Below are 21,382 nucleotides of genomic sequence, written 5' to 3'. Positions count from 1 at the left end.
GAGGACATATGACTGACATGTAAAACAACCAATCAGAGTTTGTTTTGGGACGTCATGTTTAGGGGCGTGAAAATGAAAGTCGATGTCCCTACAATAACAGACCGGCGTGCATCTATAAATTATTCATTCAAGAACGTTGTGCAAGTTTACTGCAACAATGGAGCCGCGAACTTCACATACTTTTGAAAATCCAGCATTTATTTGATCCTGATAAGCGCTCATTGTCACAGTCTTAAATATGATGGCATTCTTCTACGAGGGGGTTTGGCGTCACGGCATTTGTTTCCAAGCGGACCATTAAAGAACGCAACACACATCTCCTGGACATCCTGCAGAATTCAACCAACCATGACGACTTCGATACTGCTGAAGTGTTTCCAGAAAAGTGTGCCATATGCATCAGACGTTCAGCCAGCGGTCCGTGGGTGTGATGTCTGAGGCTGAGACTACCATGATGGTAACTCTCCAAAAACTCACATTAACGGAAACTCTTCTAAATTTGCATAACAAAACATTAATCACTACTAAATCTCCCACTTAACAGTAATCTTGCACACACAAAAAACATTATATAACACTTAATTTTAGCATTTACTCTCTCTTTCGAGTGCCATGGGAAAAGCATGCTGGAAAATAGAAGTCCCAGCCCAGTTTCAGTTAAACTAACGTTTGTCTAAATTAAAAGAAATAAGTTAACAGTTCAGTTTTACTTAAAATATATCAGTACTCTGAACTTGAAAGAAAAAGAAAGTGCTAAATACTCATAAAAGTTAAGTTGACTGAACTAATTTAAATTTTGTCCTGCTCAAACCAATTAATTATTTTGAGCATTAGGGTTTACAGTGTGGGAGTACTATTAGACATCAGGCCAAAACACTGAGTTAAGTTAGGGCATGCGAAACATGGGAATTGATTGATTTTGATGGTTTTTATTGGCTGTTTTTCTAAGCTAATCACATAGAAAGCAATACATAGAAAGATAGAAATGCACAATAAAATTATTTATAAACACAATTTTTTACAATATGTAATCTTTAATGAAGCAAAACACTATAATGGAGCAAACTAATGACATTTTGTTTAAAAGAATAAAGGTAAAACACAGTGGTAGGCACCCAAGAATCAACCAACAAATTCTACAGAATAAATCTGACTGAATCTTGGTGATCTTTAGCTACACTTTGAAGATGGGATTTGTTCGATGCAGACTGATTAGCAGTTAAAATGTTAATATGGTCCTGCTCTTTATTGAAATCAGATTTCTTGATGATCAAGTAATAACTCTTAATCACCCACTCCCTATAACCACTAACACCACAACCAGCAGCAATAGCTTTAAAAAAAGGGGTCTTCCATCCAAGTCCTAACCAGACTCCACTAGCAGCAGAGTATTATCTGCTGGTCGTCATTAAAGGAAATGTTCAATGTACCCCCAAAGTTATAGTTTTTATTTAGACTGAGTCACTAACAACATTAGAAAATATGAAAATTCTTCTAAGCTTTCTAGATAAAATATACAAATATTTACCCACGGACTCCGTACTGATGACAGTGCTGTCCTCTTACACTAATTTTGGGACTGTGAAATAAAAAAAATAATAATCACAAAGTGTGGTTGAGGTCCACTGGTTTTGCTGGTGTGCTTGTGGATGGTGGATATGTTTTGCAAAGGCATTAATAAACCACAATGTAGGATGTTGGACAAAACGTGTTTTCTGTGGAAGATGGTCAAATAATTTCACAACCTCTTTCAGAGAAGTCCTCACTCTAAACTATATTTGTCACACATGAAGGTGAAAAGTTAAAGATGCTGACATAAATTGACGATAAATGTATAGAGTTGTTTGTCTGGTGCAAGAGTGCCGAAGTTACGCCTGGCAAGCAAGATGTGAGCCTATTGAGGTGGGATGCAGAGGGTTTGCAGCCCAATCTCTCTGCAGGGCCTATAACATGCTGGGCATCAAACGGGCCAGTAGACAAGGGCATTAAGTCGGCCACAGAGGCAGCAGAAGTTGCTTCAAGGTGGCTATGGATCAGGCTATGGAAAGCTGTGGGAGGGGTAGTGCGACCTGGACACAAGCCGGGGTTTGATCAACCCCTGGCTGGATCGCCTGGGCGAGGGTGTCTGATTGTTGAAACACCCGATGACCCCAGGCAACATCAGTGATAATGTGTCCAGGTGCATCACATCGTGATGTATGATAAAAGTGTCCAGTATATGTTATTTATTTATTCTATAAGCAATTCATGGGTCGTGTTCTTCAAATGAGACTGACTTGGTGAGTCAAATGTTTCAGGATAACTTAAACCAAACCTTCAGGATTTACTTTAGTAAAAGAAATCTCTAGCCTATATGCCACATACAGTTTAAATATACAGCAAAATACGATTTGTTTGCAGATTTTTAAATATTTGAATTATAAACATTTTCTAATGATGAAATTCAGTGATTGTATGTAGAAATACTAAATAGTTTGAGACAAACAAAATCAGGATTTAGACAAAACTTTTCATTTCACTGGAACATCATCAAGTGTTTTCACTACCTTTTTCTTAATATAGTCTCTTAAACAGACATTGTGATGAAGTCATGCTGATGAATGGTCAAAATCATGCTGATGAAAACAAAAGACAAACTGAAAGTCTTGTTGTGAAATCTGGAAATGCCGCATCAACTACTTATCTATGGGAAAATAGAATGATCATGCATGCACAATATAATATACAGATTTACTTTTTATTATAGAGACATTTGTTTCATTATACGAGTTACTGTTTGCACCATACATTCAATGAACTGTGTGCAGTTTTTTATCAATTAAACCATGATTTTAAGTAACCAGTTGTGATCCATATTTTGTATTGATATGGAGTTAGTTCTCCTCAAACTCAATAGATTAAAACTTGTTTTCGTCTTTTACAGTTGGAATTGTGGAGATATTGACTCTTCAGAAAACTATATATATTTGACAGAAGACTCACACACACACACATGTTGGCTTAAAATTGACACTTGAAGTTGACAATTTCTGTTTTTAATAATGATTTATCTGTGCACATTATTATTTTTAATTTATATTATTTTCATAACCTTTAATCAAAATAACTTCCCTTCTTCTTGCAGCATCTTCTCTTCTCTGATGATGTGTTTACTGGCGTGAGGGCAGGATCAACCTGTCACTCACATGAGATCACAGCAATAGCAAACTACAACCATCCAACCAATTCCCCATGGACAAAATCAAGTCCTGACCTGCCTTTTTTTTCCTCATTCAAGAAGCTGTTTCACTCGGATATACACATCACAATCCGCTTGTTAAGTCTGATGTCACATGTCACCACAAACCACACAGACCCAGCACTTCTTTTTTAATAGAGGTTGCGGTCACGGTCTCATTACCCCTTTACTTTACTTTGCATGTTTTATTTGAAAAAACTCTGTACTGATGAAAACTTGGATTTATTGAAATTTGGAAATGCGAACATAAACAAATTACATCAAAGTAGGGGAAAAAAAACTGGTGTAAAACTGATATAACTACATAGTTTTTTCAGGAATTATTAATAAAGTAGGCTATATTTGTATTTTATAGGCAATGCTGTTATGGGGCCTCAATTCCCACTGTAATGATACAATGAAATTAACAATGAACACTTTCTTTGTTGTTTATTTGTACAGTACTCACTGTTCACTCTTTTTCATAACATTGATGAAATGTTAACTGTCAGATAAAAGCTATCAAATGACTAATGATGATCTGTTTGCAGGATAGAGAAGAGTATGAGTGAAATCCTCCTCTTCCCCCCCTTTCAAGAGACTCATTGGTTAATTTTTTTCTCTAATTAGTGATGAGTATTTTCCACAAGTAACTAACAACAGTCAGAGTAAGTTTCCATGTTTACAAGAGGAGATTTTACAGCTTCTTTTGATCACTGTTGGAAGTAGTTTTGTTTTAATTCAATTACTGAGATGGAAATGTCTTCATGTCTTATAGTCGCATTTAAAGAGGGTCGAAAATATAGTTTACTTTTTGCAATGATACATGCAATCATGCAGCTGAGATATATATCATACTACGTGAGCATACTGTATACTATATATCCAACTTTATATTAAGAGAAATAAAAAAATAAGAAAAAAAATCAGCCAGTTGAGTTTTGCTATATAGTATTTATATAGCTTTATGTACGTGTACTGTATGTTTGTGTATATGTGTGTCACAGTGTGTATGTGTGTAAAAATGACCCAAGAGCAGAGAAGTTCAGGCAAGAATTTATTTGATATCAGGGACAAAACAAAAATTCGGTGGGGCCGTATGAATCCTAGACCGTGTCCAGGACAATTAAATGGAGAATATGAGAGAGGTCAAAGTAGGCAAGAGGTCAGACAGACCGACTGACCATGTCTGTGTGTAGAATTATCTAAATTTATTTATTCATGTCAAACTATTATTTAACATGACTGAATAAATCTACATTAGTTTGCGCTGATAAAAGTCTTTCTACCAGCCAGATCAGACATAAAGCAGCTTATAACTGAAACAGGAACATTATGTCCAGTCAATTTAGTCTAAACTATTCAACTTAAAATGTATTTGTGAAGCACTGTTTACAGTTAATAATCTTGAAGCTTTATTGAGTTTTGTGATGTTTTAGTGATGCCAGTGGAACTATTGATTATCATAAATGTAGTGTGATGTGCATTTTTACTCAGAATCTCAGAATGCAAGAACTACTCTGAAAGAGGTCAGAAGATGTAATTCATAAAAAAAGCTTTATTTGACACTTCTTTGTGGACAATGAAAATAAAATCATACATCAAATTACAAAAAGACTGTACATATGACACATTGTTCAGTGGTCTTATGAAAATATGATTGTGGGAAAAAAAGGCTTTTTACAACCCAGCGCTCAGATTAATAATAATAATAATTTAATCATTATATGCAATAGGAAATGTTTTAAATATTTTTAGTTGTTTATTTTTTCATTGAACTCCAACAATGAAGTCATTTGAAGGATGTTGGTGCTGATGATGTTGATGTCAGGTGTCAGACTGCTGGCTCCTGTAAAATCAGAAAAAGTTCATTGAATATAATTGTATTAGTTAATTTAGTTAATTGTCATGTGTCTCTGTTTGCCAGAGGAGTTTGTGTCTTTGTATTGAATATGTAAAGGATGAGTAAATAAACTTAGAGCAGATATTCTCACCTCTTCTCAAGAGCCTTTATGATATTTTGAGTGAATTTTGACTCTGGATTCATGCATACCCTTGCACCATTCTTCAGAGTGACACTGTGAAACAACAAAAGCAGTGAGTTGAAACTTACTCAGGAGTTTAGAGTTGATGAATATTTAAATAAATTAATGCATACAAATGTAGGCTATACTTACATAATCTCTTGTTTTCCACAAAATGGACTTGGAGGGATGATTTCAACCTTCTCAATGTTCTTCACTAAAACCACACTCACTCCATGAGGACAGAGGCACCTGCCTTTGTGAATCTGGTTCTGCCCTGGAAGAGAGATTAGGATTTATTAGCTGCAGAATATGATAACAAACTAATATTTAGAAGAGATTCAGTTTCAAAATACATACTAGGTATTATATGAAGTCTTAATAGGCAACACTCACCTTGTACTTCTGTAGCAAGCAGACAGACTAGAAAAACAATAACTGCTGCAGTCTTCATTGTGTTTAAGGTTTTGAGGTATATGCACTTATAGTATTAAAAAGATAATAATATACACGATCTGTAAACCAGATATTTAACTCACAAAATATATCTTTGTTTTTATTATTATTAAGGCCTTTGGACAAAAAAAAAAAATGTCATTGAACCAGACAACACAGAGGTAGATGGAGGACAATAATTTACAAATTATTTTGGCTCTAAAGGTATATCAGAATGTACTATAATAAAATACACTATTAAATTCTACATACATCTATGATGATGCCTTGTTTATTGGAACAATGTTTGTGTTATTAGTTTGTGTACTTAATGCAATAAAGAAAAAATGCATGAAAAAAGGGGTAGGCATAACGTTAGTATTATACATAGTTCAAAATTTTTCCTGATCACAACACTAAACCATCCTTAATCATGCACTTGTTATATAGTTAACACGACATCATCATCATTATCGTTACTACTGTGTTGTCGCAGTCCTTCGTTCAGAATATAAATAAATCCTGCACCCAGCCATTAAAGAAACGTCTGTGGGCTTCGAGGGATTTATAGTTTTTAAATTGTTCACTAGTATATGCGTTTATACCATAAACAAGATAGTTTACAATATATTGTAATGCGGGGTTAGCAGCAGCACTCCAACTTACTGCAGTCAGCTCGTACAGATCTATGTTATGAATGGATGACAATTTCTCCAAATAACGGTCCCTGGCATCTTTAGTGAGTTTATCGCGATATGACATTTTCACAGTTTTCTTGTGCTTCTTCATTTTTGCGAGTTATTTACTTGTTATCTCTACTCTTGTAATCTCTTTCATTCTCACAGTCAGCAGGGATACCACAAATATGGCGCCGCGGTGACGTCACACACAACAAAATCACGTGTCTGACAAAGACCGATTTGTGTTTTCATTTTGACATGTGTTCATTATTTATGTACATCATGTGTTATCATGCGTAGGAACCGTGACATTTTAGCGGGTAACAGTGCAGACTCAGAGTAAAACGTGGTTAGATTAACATGCTACATGCACATGTAGTGTTTCCTTGTGCCCTAAAACTCATTATTATCTAAATACAAGGGGGTAAACATGAAACCTGTGCACCCTATTATTATTTGTTACAGAAGCCTCATATATCTTTTAATCTTTTGATCATTATGATATGAAAATGTGAGTTTTTGATTTGACAAGGCAAGTTTATTTTGTATAGCACATTTCAACAACAATTTTTAAAGTGCTTTAGCCTACATAAAACATGGAATTTATGGAACCGAAAATTAATCAGGTTGGTTTATAAACCAAAAAACATTGTTAACCTTTTTTATTGAACTTTTTTTTTGTCAATGTTTTATATTTTTATTATGTTAAGTTGTATTTTTTATGTTTATTTGTATTGTATTTGTAAAATTTAAGTTTCATTATTTTTTTTATCATTTTGTATTATCTTGAGATCTTTTTCTAAATAAAACCTTTTATATTTAATTTGTTTGGACGGATTGTCATTTATGAGTTCCTGTTATAGGCTATATAAGTGAAAAGAATCCTTTAGCCATTATTTTGTTGTCTATTGCATGTATAGATGTAGTTATTCATTAGTATATTTGATGACTAGTCTATTCTTGGGTTATGGTTAGACGTCTAGATTTTCACTGACAGCCCAAAATTTTCCTTGTTTTAGGCTATGGTCCGGGCTATGTTTTGACGGCTATTAGACGTCTATTAGACATAAAATTGCTTGCTGAGAAAGGTTTAAAATACAAATGTATTTATATTCAAATAAATATTTTTTAATAAAAATGTTGCCATAGTCAAAATAAAATGTTGCCATAAAGGTTTTAAAATGTAGGCTAAGTGTCACTGTAAAACTATTAATTGTCCACCTCTTGGATGTCTGCATCTCAAGAGAATGCAGAATTCAAGCGACAAATTATGTTTTATAAACAAGTTTGGGAGAAACACATTCAAACGGTCTTTCTAATCAGCTCAAGAGGAGGAATATATACACAGACGAGAGCCGACTCGCTTATAGTTACTTCGACGGTTTTCTGCATCCCTCCGCCAACCCGCTCCTCACTCTCGGCTGGGGATATGGGGAGAACTTTGGTTTTGGGCTAAATTTCGTTTTTCCGTTTAGAAGACAAAAACGAGAAAACAAATTATCTGAAGGTACACGGACCATTTCCATTGGTCAGCCTCTTAACTCTTATTACTTGCTTGTCTTTTTTGGCTGCTGCTGCCTCATGCAGTAGTTCAGTGCGGCGGCTGCCCAGCCAGCAATGACATGTGGGGCCCAGATGAGGGCTTCATGGGCGGCAAATGTGGGCCCCATTATGGGCTTGCACCCGGGATCCACATTGGGGCAAGCCGTGGAAGCCCAGACATACTAAAAGTGGGACCTGTAAGGGTACTGCATAGGTCTTAATTGGGCAATTCATGTCAGACCCATTTGGGCCCCACCTGCCCAAAGGGGTCCAAAGTGGGCTTTGCAACATGGCTACACAGATGGGCTTTAAATGGGATCTGTAAGAGTCTTATGTGGGTCCTAACTGGGCAATTCATGCCAAACCCATTTGGGCCCCACCTGCCCAAAGGGGTTTAAAGTGGGTTTGCAACCGGGATCCACATGGGGGCCAGCCGTGGATGCCCAGATGGGTTTTAAGTGGGATCTGTAAGGGTCTTATGTGGGTCTTAACCGGGCAATTTGTGTCAGACCCATTTGGGCCCCACCTGCCTAAAGGGGTTTAAAGTGGGCTCTGTAAGGATCTTATGTTGGTCCTAACTGGGCAATTCATAATTAATGGTAATTCATAATTAAATTCATAATTGGGTAAGCCCAACCATTCATTTAAGGAAACAATCTAAGAAAAATTAAAAACGAAGAATGAATGTAAGTACAAGATAAATACAAGACACTTGATGCTTTGAACTGCAAGAAATATTTTAAATTAAACAACAAAAATTATCTTTAATAATAATTAATAATAATATATTCCAATATCCAAAGATCGTGACACATCCCTAATCTGTGATGGTCTGTTTAAAGGAGTCATATGTAAGATTGTGGCCAGAACTGATACTACAATCATGTTTAATTGAGCAATATCAGGGTTTTTCCTTGGCCAAAAAAGGAGAGTGGTGGTAACCCCTCGTGGAGCGATCATAGCTACGATGGTGGGGGGGTGCTAGCGTAACTGTAAGATCCAGAAATAGCATGGGTCGCGCAGAATAAGAAAAACCAGCGCACCCGACAGACAGCGCTTGAAGTATTTATTTTTGGATTTCCTCATCGTGAGGCGGTGGCGGCAAGAAATAACGTGGTGGCGGCCGCCACCGAAATCTCTATGGAGGAAAAACCCTTCGTGTAAGAAATTGATAAAAATGGGCAAAATGGGTTAAATAAAATATCCACCCAAATTCTGAATACTTTAGAGCCCTCCTCTCCCTGATTGGGAACTTTCATCAAATATCAAATGTAATATCAGTTGTGGGCTGCACCTCTGCTTTTGAAATGAGAATATCCTGGTTAAACTACTGTGATATAAGTCATAAGCATTTGAAATTAACATAATTTGTCAACGTCTTGTAACATATCAGGAGCATTTAAAGGAAACTTTAAGGTCGATGTATGGAAACTTACGCCATATTTATGAACAACAGGGTACACCTCCTCCTGTCTGGCTGGCTCCTGTCTGGTTGGCTCCTGTCTTCTGGCTGGCAAGACCTTAATGAAATTAGACAAAAATTGAGCAAATCAGTGTTCAACAGGAGCTTTCAATAAAAAGATAAGTAACCATTTAACATCAAATAACCAGCTTACATGACACTAAGTGTGTGTGTGTGCATGTGTCTGTGTGCATGTGTATGCGTGCAGAGCACACAGGGACATTAGTGTGTGCAAGCGTCCACGATAAGCAAGGCTCACGTGTCACTCAGCAATATGCGTATTATTCAAATGCGTATATTCAAACCCATGCCCACTTGGCCCATAAAATTTCTATGCAGGACCCATATGTGCATTCCCAGTTCAAACCCATGTCCACTTGGCCCATAAATATGCCATTCAAGACCCATATACGTGTTCCCAGATCAAACCCATGCCCACTTGGCCCATAAATATGTCATGCAAGACCCATATATGTGTTCCCAGTTCAAACCCATGCCCACTTGGCCCATAAATATGTCATGCAAGACCCATATATGTGTTCCCAGTTCAAACCCATGCCCACTTGGCCCATAAATATGTCATGCAAGACCCATATATGTGTTCCCAGTTCAAACCCATGCCCACTTGGCCCATAAATATGTCATGCAAGACCCATATATGTGTTCCCAGTTCAAACCCATGCCCACTTGGCCCATAAATATGCCATTCAAGACCCATATATGTGTTCCCAGATCAAACCCATGCCCACTTGGCCCATAAATATGCCATTCAAGACCCATATATGTGTTCCCAGATCAAACCCATGCCCACTTGGCCCATAAATATGCCATTCAAGACCCATATATGTGTTCCCAGATCAAACCCATGCCCACTTGGCCCATAAATATGCCATGCAAGACCCATATATGTGTTCTCAGATCAAACCCATGCCCACTTGGCCCATGCCTGTCCCTTATGGGGCCCATGTAATCAGCTCATATGGGCTTCCTATGTGGGACTCATACTACAAAACCTACATGGGACCCACTGATTTCACCCAGCCAAAGCCCATGCCCACACAGTACCCATGGAACCCGTAGTTAACCCATCTGGGCCCCACGTGTCATTGCTGGCTGGGTGCACATGGTCATGTTGTAAATAAGATCTTGTAATCTTGTTCAGTTGTTTTACAAATATTGGTGTGATGACTGCATTCATATTGTTTTTTAAAAAAAATGAAACTAAGATCAAACTAACATTTTCTTGAATGTATTGGAAATAATAATTTTTCAATAACTACATAGCCTACTTGCAATTTTGTTTTTGAATTTTCCGTTTTGAATTTAAGGCTATTGGTTATCTAATTTTAGAATGTTTCAGTGCACTACAGAGTTTTTCGTATAATGAAAGTTATATGGATTTTTGTATTATTTCCCAAATTAATTTTTTTTTTTTAACAGTGATACATTACCATAACATTCTGGGTTCAGAGTCCAGCCAAATTTAGCACATCTGGGGATTCCCTCTCTAGCCTTGAACCCTGGTGAACATCCATATTTTAACATGGCATCTCTCTGGTATTCTTGCACTGGCTCAACAACAAAACCATTTGATATAACAGGTGCTATGCATGTTATCTCTGTGTGGAAAGTGAGAGAAACAAGAATAATTAAAGTGGTGCTTTTAAAAAAGGGTGAAGATACGGAAAAACAACAACAAAAATAAACAATAGAATGAACCTTTGCATGTTGGAACAGAGTCACTCCACTCGCCCGTCTCTGTGCAGTTAATGTCACTACTTCCATTTATCTTTTTGTCTGCAGATACACACTCAAAGTGGATAACATCACCATAATTTGCCTCTTCTGTGTTGCCTGATGCAGTCACAAACGCATCTGTGCGAATGGCTGGACATTTCACAGCTAACCAATAAATATGAAAAAAAGAAACCAACAAACTAATCACTAAAATTATAATTCTCTTGAATAATGTAGCTTATGTGTCACTGTCAGAAGGACGGAGATAATAAAAAAAAACAAAAAAACAAAAAAAAAACCTGACTTTCAAGAAAGCTTACCCTCACAGACAGGGACAGTATTATCCCATCCTTGAGCTCTGCAGGTACGATTATTGATTTCGCTTGTCATTTCAAATCTGTGAACACAGTGTTTTTACACTTTTTACAAGTACAAAGAATGTTAAAAGGATAGTATACATTCAATACATTAGAATAAAATGCATAAAGCACATTTACCCTTTCTTGCAAGTATACAACACTGTTGCTCCTAAAACAAACTCCGACCCTGCTGTAAGTTTAAAATCACCATTTGGTGTGTCTCCTGGGTGACTGCATTTTTTCTCTGCAGAAATCAAACAAGGTTTACTCTGCATAATTGGCAATGATTTAATTACCAATAAAATTATTTGGTGATCATATTGACAATTTTCCCACTTGCACATTGTCGCTCAACGATTGTGTTCCATGTTCCCTCTTCACACTTTAATCTATACACGCCAGTAAAACCTGTCATGCAGTACAGTTTCACTGTTTCACCATCACTGTATGAAGCTTTTGCAGGTGGTTCTGTGTTTTCATATTTGATGTCCTTACGAAAACAGTCTGAGAAGCACAAACAAACATTACACAAAGACGTAACTGTCATGTATATTAAATGCTGAAGTACATGCACAACTAGTCAACACTCTCTAAAGCTACAGTTTGTGAAGTTCATATAATATAACATTTATAGTCAATAAAATCTAAATGAAAAAGACTTTCAAATAGATAACAACAAAAAGATTACTTGCCTTGACTTTGAACACAATTAAAGAAAAACAACCAAAAGATGAAGCCGAGGAGTTTTACTGGAACTCTCATTTTGAGCTCAGTTCACGGTTATCTTTTTTGGTCTATCTTTGATACTCTTGTCTGATGGAGATCAACAACAAGTTAATGATTTACTGAAGTCAAAGAGTTTTTTTCTTACATCAGACCACTCTGTGCACAAGCAATATTTCCTGTAAATGATGCAGCAATTCATATTTGCCATTTAGACACACCAAAGTCCAGTTAAGTCAATCTTCTTGAGCTATATTTATGCAACATATTAACAGGAAACAAAGAATCCAAAATAACTGGCATGTTCACTTCTTTATCCTATTAATGTTTTTTACTGGACCATGTTCTTCTTGAATCAAATTATAAAGTATGATTATGTTGTGAATGAATCTGTCACGAGTGAAACTGAAGAAGATTCACAACACTTTTGAACTTTTAGACATTTCAACAGAGGTGGAAAGTCCAGGGGTCAGAAAGTAGGGCTGTGTTTACACTGGCACAAAAAATCTGATCTTTTGCTAACATCTGTCCAGAGGTGGAAAGTCCAGGGGTCAGAAAGTAGGGCTGCGTTTACACTGGCACAAAAAAATCAGATCTTTTGCTAACATCAGACCAGAGGTGGAAAGTCCAGGGTCAGAAAGTAAAAGTCCTGCCATATTTTTATTCCACCCACAGAAGCAGTGTTAAAGGGATAGTTCACCCAAAATGAAAATTTGATGTTTATCTGCTTACCCCCAGCGCATCCAAGATGTAGGTGACTTTGTTTCTTCAGTAGAACACAAATGATGATTTTTATCTCCAAACGTTGCCGTCTGTCAGCCGAATAATGGGAGTGAATGGGAACTCGATCAATAAGAGTCGAAAAACCTTGCATAGACAAATCCAAATTGGCTCGTGATGACACATTGATGTCCTAAGACACGAAACGATCGGTTTGTGCGATAAACCGCACAGTATTTATATCATTTTTTACCTCTAAAACACCACTATGTCCAACTGCATTCAGCACTCATTTAGTAAGGTCTGATCTTCTATGAGAGTGCTGAACGCAGTTGGACATAGTGGTGTTTTAGAGGTAAAAAATGATATAAATACTGTGCGGTTTCTCACACAAACCGATCGTTTCGTGTCTTAGGACATCAATGTGTCGTCACGAGCCGCAGGGTTTAATTTGGATTTTGTCTATGCAAGGTTTTTTGACTCTTATTGATCCAAGTTCCCATTCACTCCCATTATTCGACTGACAGACGGCAACGGTTGGAGATAAAAATCATCATTTGTGTTCTACTGAAGAATAAAAGTAAACTACATCTTGGATGTGCTGGGGGTAAGCAGATAAACATCAAATTTTCGTTTTTGGGTGAACTATCCCTTTAAAGTTAATGAGATATTAATTGAGTGATGATTGGCCATTATTGAAGACACCTGATGATAACAAGCAGACAGAGGTGGAAAGTCCAGGGGTCAGAAAGTAAAAGTCCTGCCATATTTTTATTCCATCCACTGAAGTAGTGTAAATGTTAATAAGATAATTAAGTGATTAATTGAGTGATGATTGGCCATTATTGAAGACACCTGATGTTAACAAGCAGAATCACCAAAAGAGAAAAATCACAAAATTTAAGTCACCACCATGGAGATCAGGGTTTGATTTAGTTGAGCTCTTGACCCTTGACTCTTTAGTATTAGGTTTTACTTGGCTGCTTAAATGAGTTACAACAGCCAGACAAGCGAAGAGAAAAGATGATCCGGTGGTGTTGTTTTCACACAATCATTATTTGACCTGAATCACTAAATTCATTTAGAACCCAATCTCTGAGTTAGGTTTACATTCTTGATTACAGCAGCCTTGTGAGTCTACAGCAGAAGATCCAGGATTTTCAATATAATCCAAAAGATTTCTTAAAAGTTGTTCTGATTAAAAAAAAAAAAAGAAAAAAATCACATCAGGCACGCACAGACATCAAGAATCAGCGTATGAATCTCAACAATGGTGACAAGCAACATATTCTGATCAACAGATCAACTCAACATTAGAAAACAAGCTACTAAAAGTCACATATAAACAGCAAAAAATAAATAGTGAGAATAAAGGAAATCACTAAGACAATTCATAATATATTCATGCAGCAATGCATGATGGGAGCCATGGATGAATTTTGATTGGTGGCACCCAGAATGAACTGCAACATCCTATTTGATGGTCACCGCTGTTGAGATTCACAAGCTGATTCTTGATGTCTGTGTCTCTAAATGAAAGAGTCTTTTTTTTTAGATAAACTTTTGAGAAATCCTTTGGATTATTTTGAAAAAGCAGGATTTTCTGCTGCAGGGTCCGTGTAACGCTTCACAATTCAATTTTCAGACCATACAATGTAAATGCAAAATTGAAAAATTGAAATTTTCGGTTACATCATCAATGGATATTTGCCATTTTTTCCCCTTTTCTTCAGTTTTACTCTGCTAAATTATGACTTTAGAAACAATCATTTGAATAAATGAAATCTAACCGATTTTCTATTTTTCCATTTTTTGTCTTGTAATTTGCGCCGTGGGCTGTACCATTAGCACGGGGGTGTGGCATGTTTACACTGTTTACACTGCATGCATGTTGAGGAGTAAAAAGACTGAACACAGAGGATGACCTTTTTCACCCGAAGTGCTATCATTTTTAATTATTAATATAATAACTGTGGTAAATATAAGGCAGTCTCGGACTGGCATCACGAGCAGCTGGGAAAAGTGAAATCCCGGTGGCTTGGCTGATTTGGCACATTGTCCAGCTTGTTTGTGTTATTACTTTATAATATACATTACCCTTTGTCAGGGGGTGCATTTTACTTGTTAAGTTACAGTACAACCACGAGATCCCAGTTCATTTTCAGTGGGATAGGCAGCAGACGGAGGGCAGCTCGAGCAGCAGCGCGTGCCAAGATCCTTCAAGTCAATATAGCATGAAAGACAAAAAGAATTCCAAGTGAAAATATACTAAAAATTGAACATAATTTAGTTAAGTTTTTAATTTTGTTAAGTTTTTAGCTCTTGTTTGTAATACAATATTTGTACAGTAAAATGCAGATGTTTTCTTTAGCGGGCATCGTTCGTTACCACGGCAACCGCTTGAGCTTTCGCACTTCACACGCTTCTCATAGAGTACCCCAGGGATGACGCGTTTTTGTAGGCCAACCCGGAAGTTAGCAGCGCACGGGTTCCCTCGGTTGAAAGCCTATGCATTTTTCCCATAGACTTTTGGAAAATCGCAGAAAATAAGCTCTGTGTTTAACAAAGGGTTATGACACTTACACGTTTTGTCTATCAAGATAATCTTTACAAGTTAACACAACATTTATAGATTTTGAAGCCTAAATAAAGTCGTCAGATATAAAAAGATAACAGTAGGCTATAAACGGATTACAGCACACCATGGCCGATTTTAAGACACAGTAAAAGTTTAAAAAATCACAAGCGGGTTATAACTGGTGTGTTTTATGTCATAGATCAAAATGTGAAAGTATTTAGAGGCTTTGTTAACCACAGACCTTATTTCAGGCGATTTAGCAAAAACCCATTCAAAATACCCATAGAAGTCCTAAAATGCTAACTCGCTTCCGGGTTTTGCCTACAAAAATGCGTCATCCCTGAGGCACTCTATTCGCTAGCAGTTATTAACTACTGTTCATTACAGTAGAGGCGGTTCGCCGAAGATGAGGCGAATCTGATATACAGTACAGTCCAAAAGTTTGGAACCACTAAGATTTTTAATGTTTTTAAAAGAAGATTCGTCTGCTCACCAAGGCTACATTTATTTAATTAAAAATACAGTAAAAAACAGTAATATTGTGAAATATTATTACAATTTAAAATAACTGTGTACTATGTAAATATATTTGACAAAGTAATTTATTCCTGCGATGCAAAGCTGAATTTTCAGCATCGTTACTCCAGTCTTCAGTGTCACATGATCCTTCAGAAATCATTCTAATATGCTGATCTGCTGCTCAATAAACATTTATGATTATTTTTAATGTTGAAAACAGTTGTGTACTTTTTTTTTTTTCAGGATTCCTTGATGAATAGAAAGTTCAAAAGAACAGCATTTATCTGAAATACAAAGCTTCTGTAGCATTATATACCATTCAAAAGTTTGGGGTCAGTAAGAATTTTTATTTTTATTTTTTTGAAAAGAAATTAAAGAAATGAATACTTTTATTCAGCAAGGATGCATTAAATCAATCAAAAGTGGCAGTAAAGACATTTATAATGTTACAAAAGATTAGATTTCAGATAAACACTGTTCTTTTGAACTTTCTATTCATCAAATAATCCTGAAAAAAAATATTGTACACAAATATTTTGTATAAATTGTACACATTAAATGTTTCTTGAGCAGCAGATCAGCATATTAGAATGATTTCTGAAGGATCATGTGACACTGAAGACTGGAGTAACGATGCTGAAAATTCAGCTTTGCCATCACAGGAATAAATTACTTTGTGAAATATATTCAAATAGAAAACAGTTATTTTAAATTGTAATAATATTTCACAATATTACTGTTTTTTACTGTATTTTTACTTAAATAAATGTAGCCTTGGTGAGCAGACGAAACTTCTTTTAAAAACATTAAAAATCTTAGTGGTTCCAAACTTTTGGACTGTACTGTATCTATGCTGCAAGTCAAGAGCACTATGATTTATTTATTTTCAATTATTAATTTCAATAAATAAATACAAATACTTTGATTTGGCACATTGCCCATCTTGTTTGTAGTTATTTATTGACTTATTCGTTATTATTATTGCCTGTGGTGTACCCAAATGATAACTGCGGGAATCCAACATTCGATAATGAACTGAAATAAATCGTATAGTTCTTGACAGTGCTATAGCTAGCCTATAAAATACTAGGCCAGGCTATAAAACGAGAGCTAAAAACCTGACAATTTTTTAAATGATGCTAATTTTTTGTATATTTTCGCTAGGTAGTCTTTTTAGCATACTTTTAAAAAGAGTATCCTACTTATTACCAGAATAATATACTTCAAAAGAATAGTGTGAACTGAATGTAACTCTTAATTGCATCTTATTTACAATTAAATGAAAATGTATAATAGTTTAAATGTATATTAAACACAATTAGTTGAATTTAGGAGTGCTTTTTGATCCACTTACATAAGGCTTAAGTACATCTTTATAAGTAATTTCATAATTAAATATTTAAAGTGTATGTCAATTACACCCGGAGGCAATTGGGAGCCGACAGCTGATCTTGACCGCAAGCTGAAGTTCCCACAGCAGATCACCGTAACCTCCTTTCAGCCAGACATCGTGCTCTGGTCCACCATCACAAAAACAGTCATCATGGTTGAATTGACTGTGCCACTATGGGAAGACGGCCTGGAGTCTGCTTATGAGAAGAAGGAGAAGTATGCAGACCTTTCAACCGCGTACGGAGAGGCAAGGTGGAGTGCTTTCACTTATCCAGTGGATAGAGGCTTCACTGGAACCTCTACTCAACGAATCCCGAAATCTCTCGGTGTTAGAGGCGCCAGGTTGTCAAAAGCATTAAAAGATGTGGCAGAGCAAGTGAGCTTCAGGCTCTGGCTCCAGAGAAAAGGGCAAAGTGTAGAGGAGAAAAGGATCCTAAGGCTGGTTGCAGGGAGCGGTAGGGAGACGTCGCCGCCTCTGCTCCACCACCCGGAGATCAAAGGAGCAAAACATTAACAATGGGTGGCTCCCAGCTGACGACTCTGCAGCCAGCCCAAATGACACTGTCAAGGGTGTGTCAGGCAGAAATACCTGGTTCCTGTCTGTGCTAACAATTTCATAGTTAAATACTTAATGTGTAATGTCAATTGTATTCACAAGTATTTATGGTAAACTACAATAGCAGTAAATGAAAATAGCTGCTGAGCACATTAATTATTCCTCATCTAAGCAAACTAATTGTTTTCATTGCATTAATTATAGTGTAATATTGACACAAGAAATTATGAAATTCCTTCCTCATTCTTGGAAAGGTCAACTCTTTCAGATTTGCTGAGAGAAAGTGTTTCTGAGAAATGAGACCAGTTCAGATGCTGGACTATAGAAACAAAAACTGAGAAAATCTCAAGGAGGGAAAAACCCTTTTAAGAGCATAAAAACACAACAGCTGAACTCTATCATCCATAACTTTATCAATAAGCCATTTTGGAGGTGAAGACAGAAGATCAATACAATGAAAACTTTTACAGCTGTGGTTGTTCTAGGCTGCCTGCTGGCTGTAGAGGTGACAAGTGAGTTTTATCTTTGAACTTCGATTAAAGAAATATGTGCATGTATATTGTTGAACTATCTTTGTACGGCATGGTAGCTAATGGTAAACTGCATTGATTTTTCTCTTTCAGGCCAGGCTAGAGCTCCAAAGGGCAGGTGTTTCTGTGCTGACAAAGGTGTAAACATGGTTCCTCCTAAACTGATTGAGAAGGTGGAAATCATACCACCAAGCCCCTCTTGTGAAAACCAGGAGATTGTGTAAGAACATTTTAATAATTACAAATCTGATTCATTGTTATACATTTCGGTTTAATGTTGACTGATGTAATTATGCAGCAAATTGTCTTGTGTTTTTGCAGTGTTACTCTGAAAAATGGTACAGAGCAGAAATGCTTAAATCCAGAATCTAAATTCACACAAAAATACATCATGAGGGCTCTTAAAAAGAGGTTATAACCATTTAATACTTTTTCAATATCATATTTTGTTTCTACAAACCTATAAAAGACAAAAACACCTCAAACTTGCAGAGTGAGAAATACAGTAAATACTTCTCATTTTACACAACAAGAGAAGACTTACTATCGATTGTTTCTGATTATTTTCAGGAGCCTGCAGAAGGAACCTTGAAATATGAATGGAAGTGAAGTGAAGACCACATGATATTAACTCCATGCAATCAGTAACCAACATCCTTATGGCAAGAATTGAACTGAATTTTTATATTACTTTTTCCATATTATTTTTATGCTATATTTTAGAATTCCTAATGCAGTGTAATGTTTTCTAATGTAAATCTTTAGCTGATTAACATGATCATTAATCACTGTTGTGTGCATTTTAAAATAGTAATGCAAAAGCATGATTACGGTGTCATATTTTGCTGAATAAAGCTTGTGACATTTCAGTATGTTTATGATCATTCTAGAGCATAAAATGTGAAATAAAGAAAATAAACAAGTATTAAACAATCATTTTACGTAATTAGCCTGTTTGTAAGAAATATATTAAATTATTAAATCTAAATGTGAACATTTCATTTTGAACCTAATTTCAAGTTGCACATTAAGTCAAAATGATCATCTACATTTAGAACTCAGTATTTAGCTCTAAATGGAAACAATGGAAAGCAAAGATGAACAATGCAACTACCAACTGAACAAACAAGGCTATAAAAAATATAGCTATATTATACATTGTTTATTTTATTTTTTTGTTTTTACCGGAGTAATAAAACAATGATTTGTTTAGGGGAATGGTAAAAAGGTTTTGGAACATTCTCTCCTTCCAGACAACAATAGAGCCCATGCCTCTCCTCTGATAATAATGTTATGAGACTATGACTCATTAGACTCATAATGGCATAGCAATAGAGGACAACATCCTGGCTGGTTTCTCTCATGCTGGGAAATAGTAGAAACTGATATTGTATGCCCATCTCCTTGTTATTGTAATGGTTAATCCAACAAACATCCATAACAATAAATGGATGCACTGCAGCTTTCAGCCTAATTTCATTTTATCCAGTGTTGACAAGTCTGCACATGTGATGTTTGAAAAATATATGAACCACTAAAACCACACAATCATGATTTAGATTCCTCAGCCTTGTCATGTTAATAATTTTTTCATAAACAAGATATTTAATGTGCCAAAAGTAGATTCACGTATTTGCATGTTCACATAATCCTTGGTTACAATGAAGGTAAACAGCTTTGCTATTAAAAAAGTGCATAGTACTGAAACTGCCCACATTAGAGTCTGATTCGGGTGATCATACACTTGTCCTCAGCCTTCGATACTGTTGATCACGAGATTCTTATTTTTCGTCTGGAATCTTGTGTAGGTCTGCTTTTAAGTTGGATTAAATCCTTTTTAACAAATCAAAGTTTTTCTGTTAAAGTAAGAAACTTCACTTCCTCTTTAAGCAATCTAATTTGTGGTGTACCTCAGGGTTCTATTTTAGCACCCACTCTTTTATCTCTATATCTACTTCCTTGGGGTTCCATTTTTAGAAAACATGGTGTTTCCTTTCATTGTTACACCAACGATATGCAGATCTACCTGTAACTAGGAAAAACAAGTGTGCTCTCTATCAGCATGTCTGGACGTTATCAAATCATGGCTTTCCAAATATTTTCTTTTCTTAAACACAGATAAAACGGAAGTTATTGCCTTCAGCCCTTCTGACTCCAGAACACAAAATCAAATTGATCTTTGATCTCTCCCCACGTGGGGAATCTAGGTGTGATAATTGACAACTGCTTGAAATTTGACAAATCAGCACTGTTGTAGGTTCAAGTTTCTTCTATCTTTGTTCTCTCTCTAAAATCAAACCTTTCCTTTCAGAGGGCTATTTAGAGGTTGCAATCCATGCCTTTATTACATCTCGGCTGGACTATTGCAACTCCCTCTATTACGGCATCTCAAAGACCCAAATTTCTCGACTACAAGTAGTTTTCTGAAGGGACGTAAAAAATTTGATCACATTACGCCCCTCCTGAGATCCCTACACTGGTTACCTACCCACTACAGAATTGAGTATAAAATCTTACTATTTGTGTATAAATCTTTAAATAATCTAGCACCTTCTCTGACAAACCTACTTCACCCCTACACTCCTGTGAGAGGACTAAGATTGGACAGCAAATTCCTCCTTGAGATCCCTAGAACCCGCCTAAAGACAAGAGGTAATAGAGCTTTTGAAGTGGCTGGCCCCTACTCTTTGGAGTTCAAATCTTGCCTTAAAACTCATCTTTTCTCTTTGGCTTTTAGTATGTCATTTTGTCCTTTTTTCAGTGAATTTTTTTCTTTTTTAATAAAACCTAAATTCGTCTCCCACACATATTTTCTGGCAAGTGTGTTCACATAGAGGCCAGTGTGAATAAATCTTGATTTAAATTCAAAGGGACAAGATAGTCTATGCACGACCTGTCGTTTTATTCT

The 21,382-nt window shown here is 36.2% G+C and overlaps 2 protein-coding genes across 2 annotated transcripts; one reads left to right on the top strand and one right to left on the bottom strand.

The window, feature by feature from the left end:
• Positions 1-4,755: 4,755 nt before the first annotated feature.
• On the bottom strand, positions 4,756-12,300 carry LOC125267055 (complement factor H-like). The gene is made up of 9 exons (XM_048188337.1): positions 12,149-12,300; positions 11,793-11,960; positions 11,595-11,700; positions 11,418-11,494; positions 11,080-11,262; positions 10,812-10,979; positions 5,395-5,518; positions 5,212-5,295; positions 4,756-5,066 (listed from the first exon to the last, which is right to left on the bottom strand). The coding sequence occupies exons 1-9, from the start codon at positions 12,216-12,218 to the stop codon at positions 5,045-5,047; spliced, it is 1,002 nt and encodes a 333-aa protein (XP_048044294.1). The 5' UTR covers positions 12,219-12,300; the 3' UTR covers positions 4,756-5,044.
• A 5,995-nt stretch (positions 12,301-18,295) lies between these two features.
• cxcl11.4 (chemokine (C-X-C motif) ligand 11, duplicate 4) lies at positions 18,296-19,343 on the top strand. Its single transcript, XM_048186559.1, has 4 exons — positions 18,296-18,456; positions 18,568-18,694; positions 18,796-18,885; positions 19,045-19,343. Exons 1-4 carry the CDS (start codon positions 18,399-18,401, stop codon positions 19,064-19,066), a joined length of 297 nt encoding a protein of 98 aa, XP_048042516.1. The 5' UTR covers positions 18,296-18,398; the 3' UTR covers positions 19,067-19,343.
• The last annotated feature ends 2,039 nt before the right edge of the window (positions 19,344-21,382 follow it).

This window comes from Megalobrama amblycephala, linkage group LG4 (genome assembly GCF_018812025.1).
Source record: "Megalobrama amblycephala isolate DHTTF-2021 linkage group LG4, ASM1881202v1, whole genome shotgun sequence".
NCBI classification, from domain to species: Eukaryota; Metazoa; Chordata; class Actinopteri; order Cypriniformes; family Xenocyprididae; genus Megalobrama; species Megalobrama amblycephala.
This window is presented reverse-complemented; position numbering and strand designations above follow the sequence as displayed.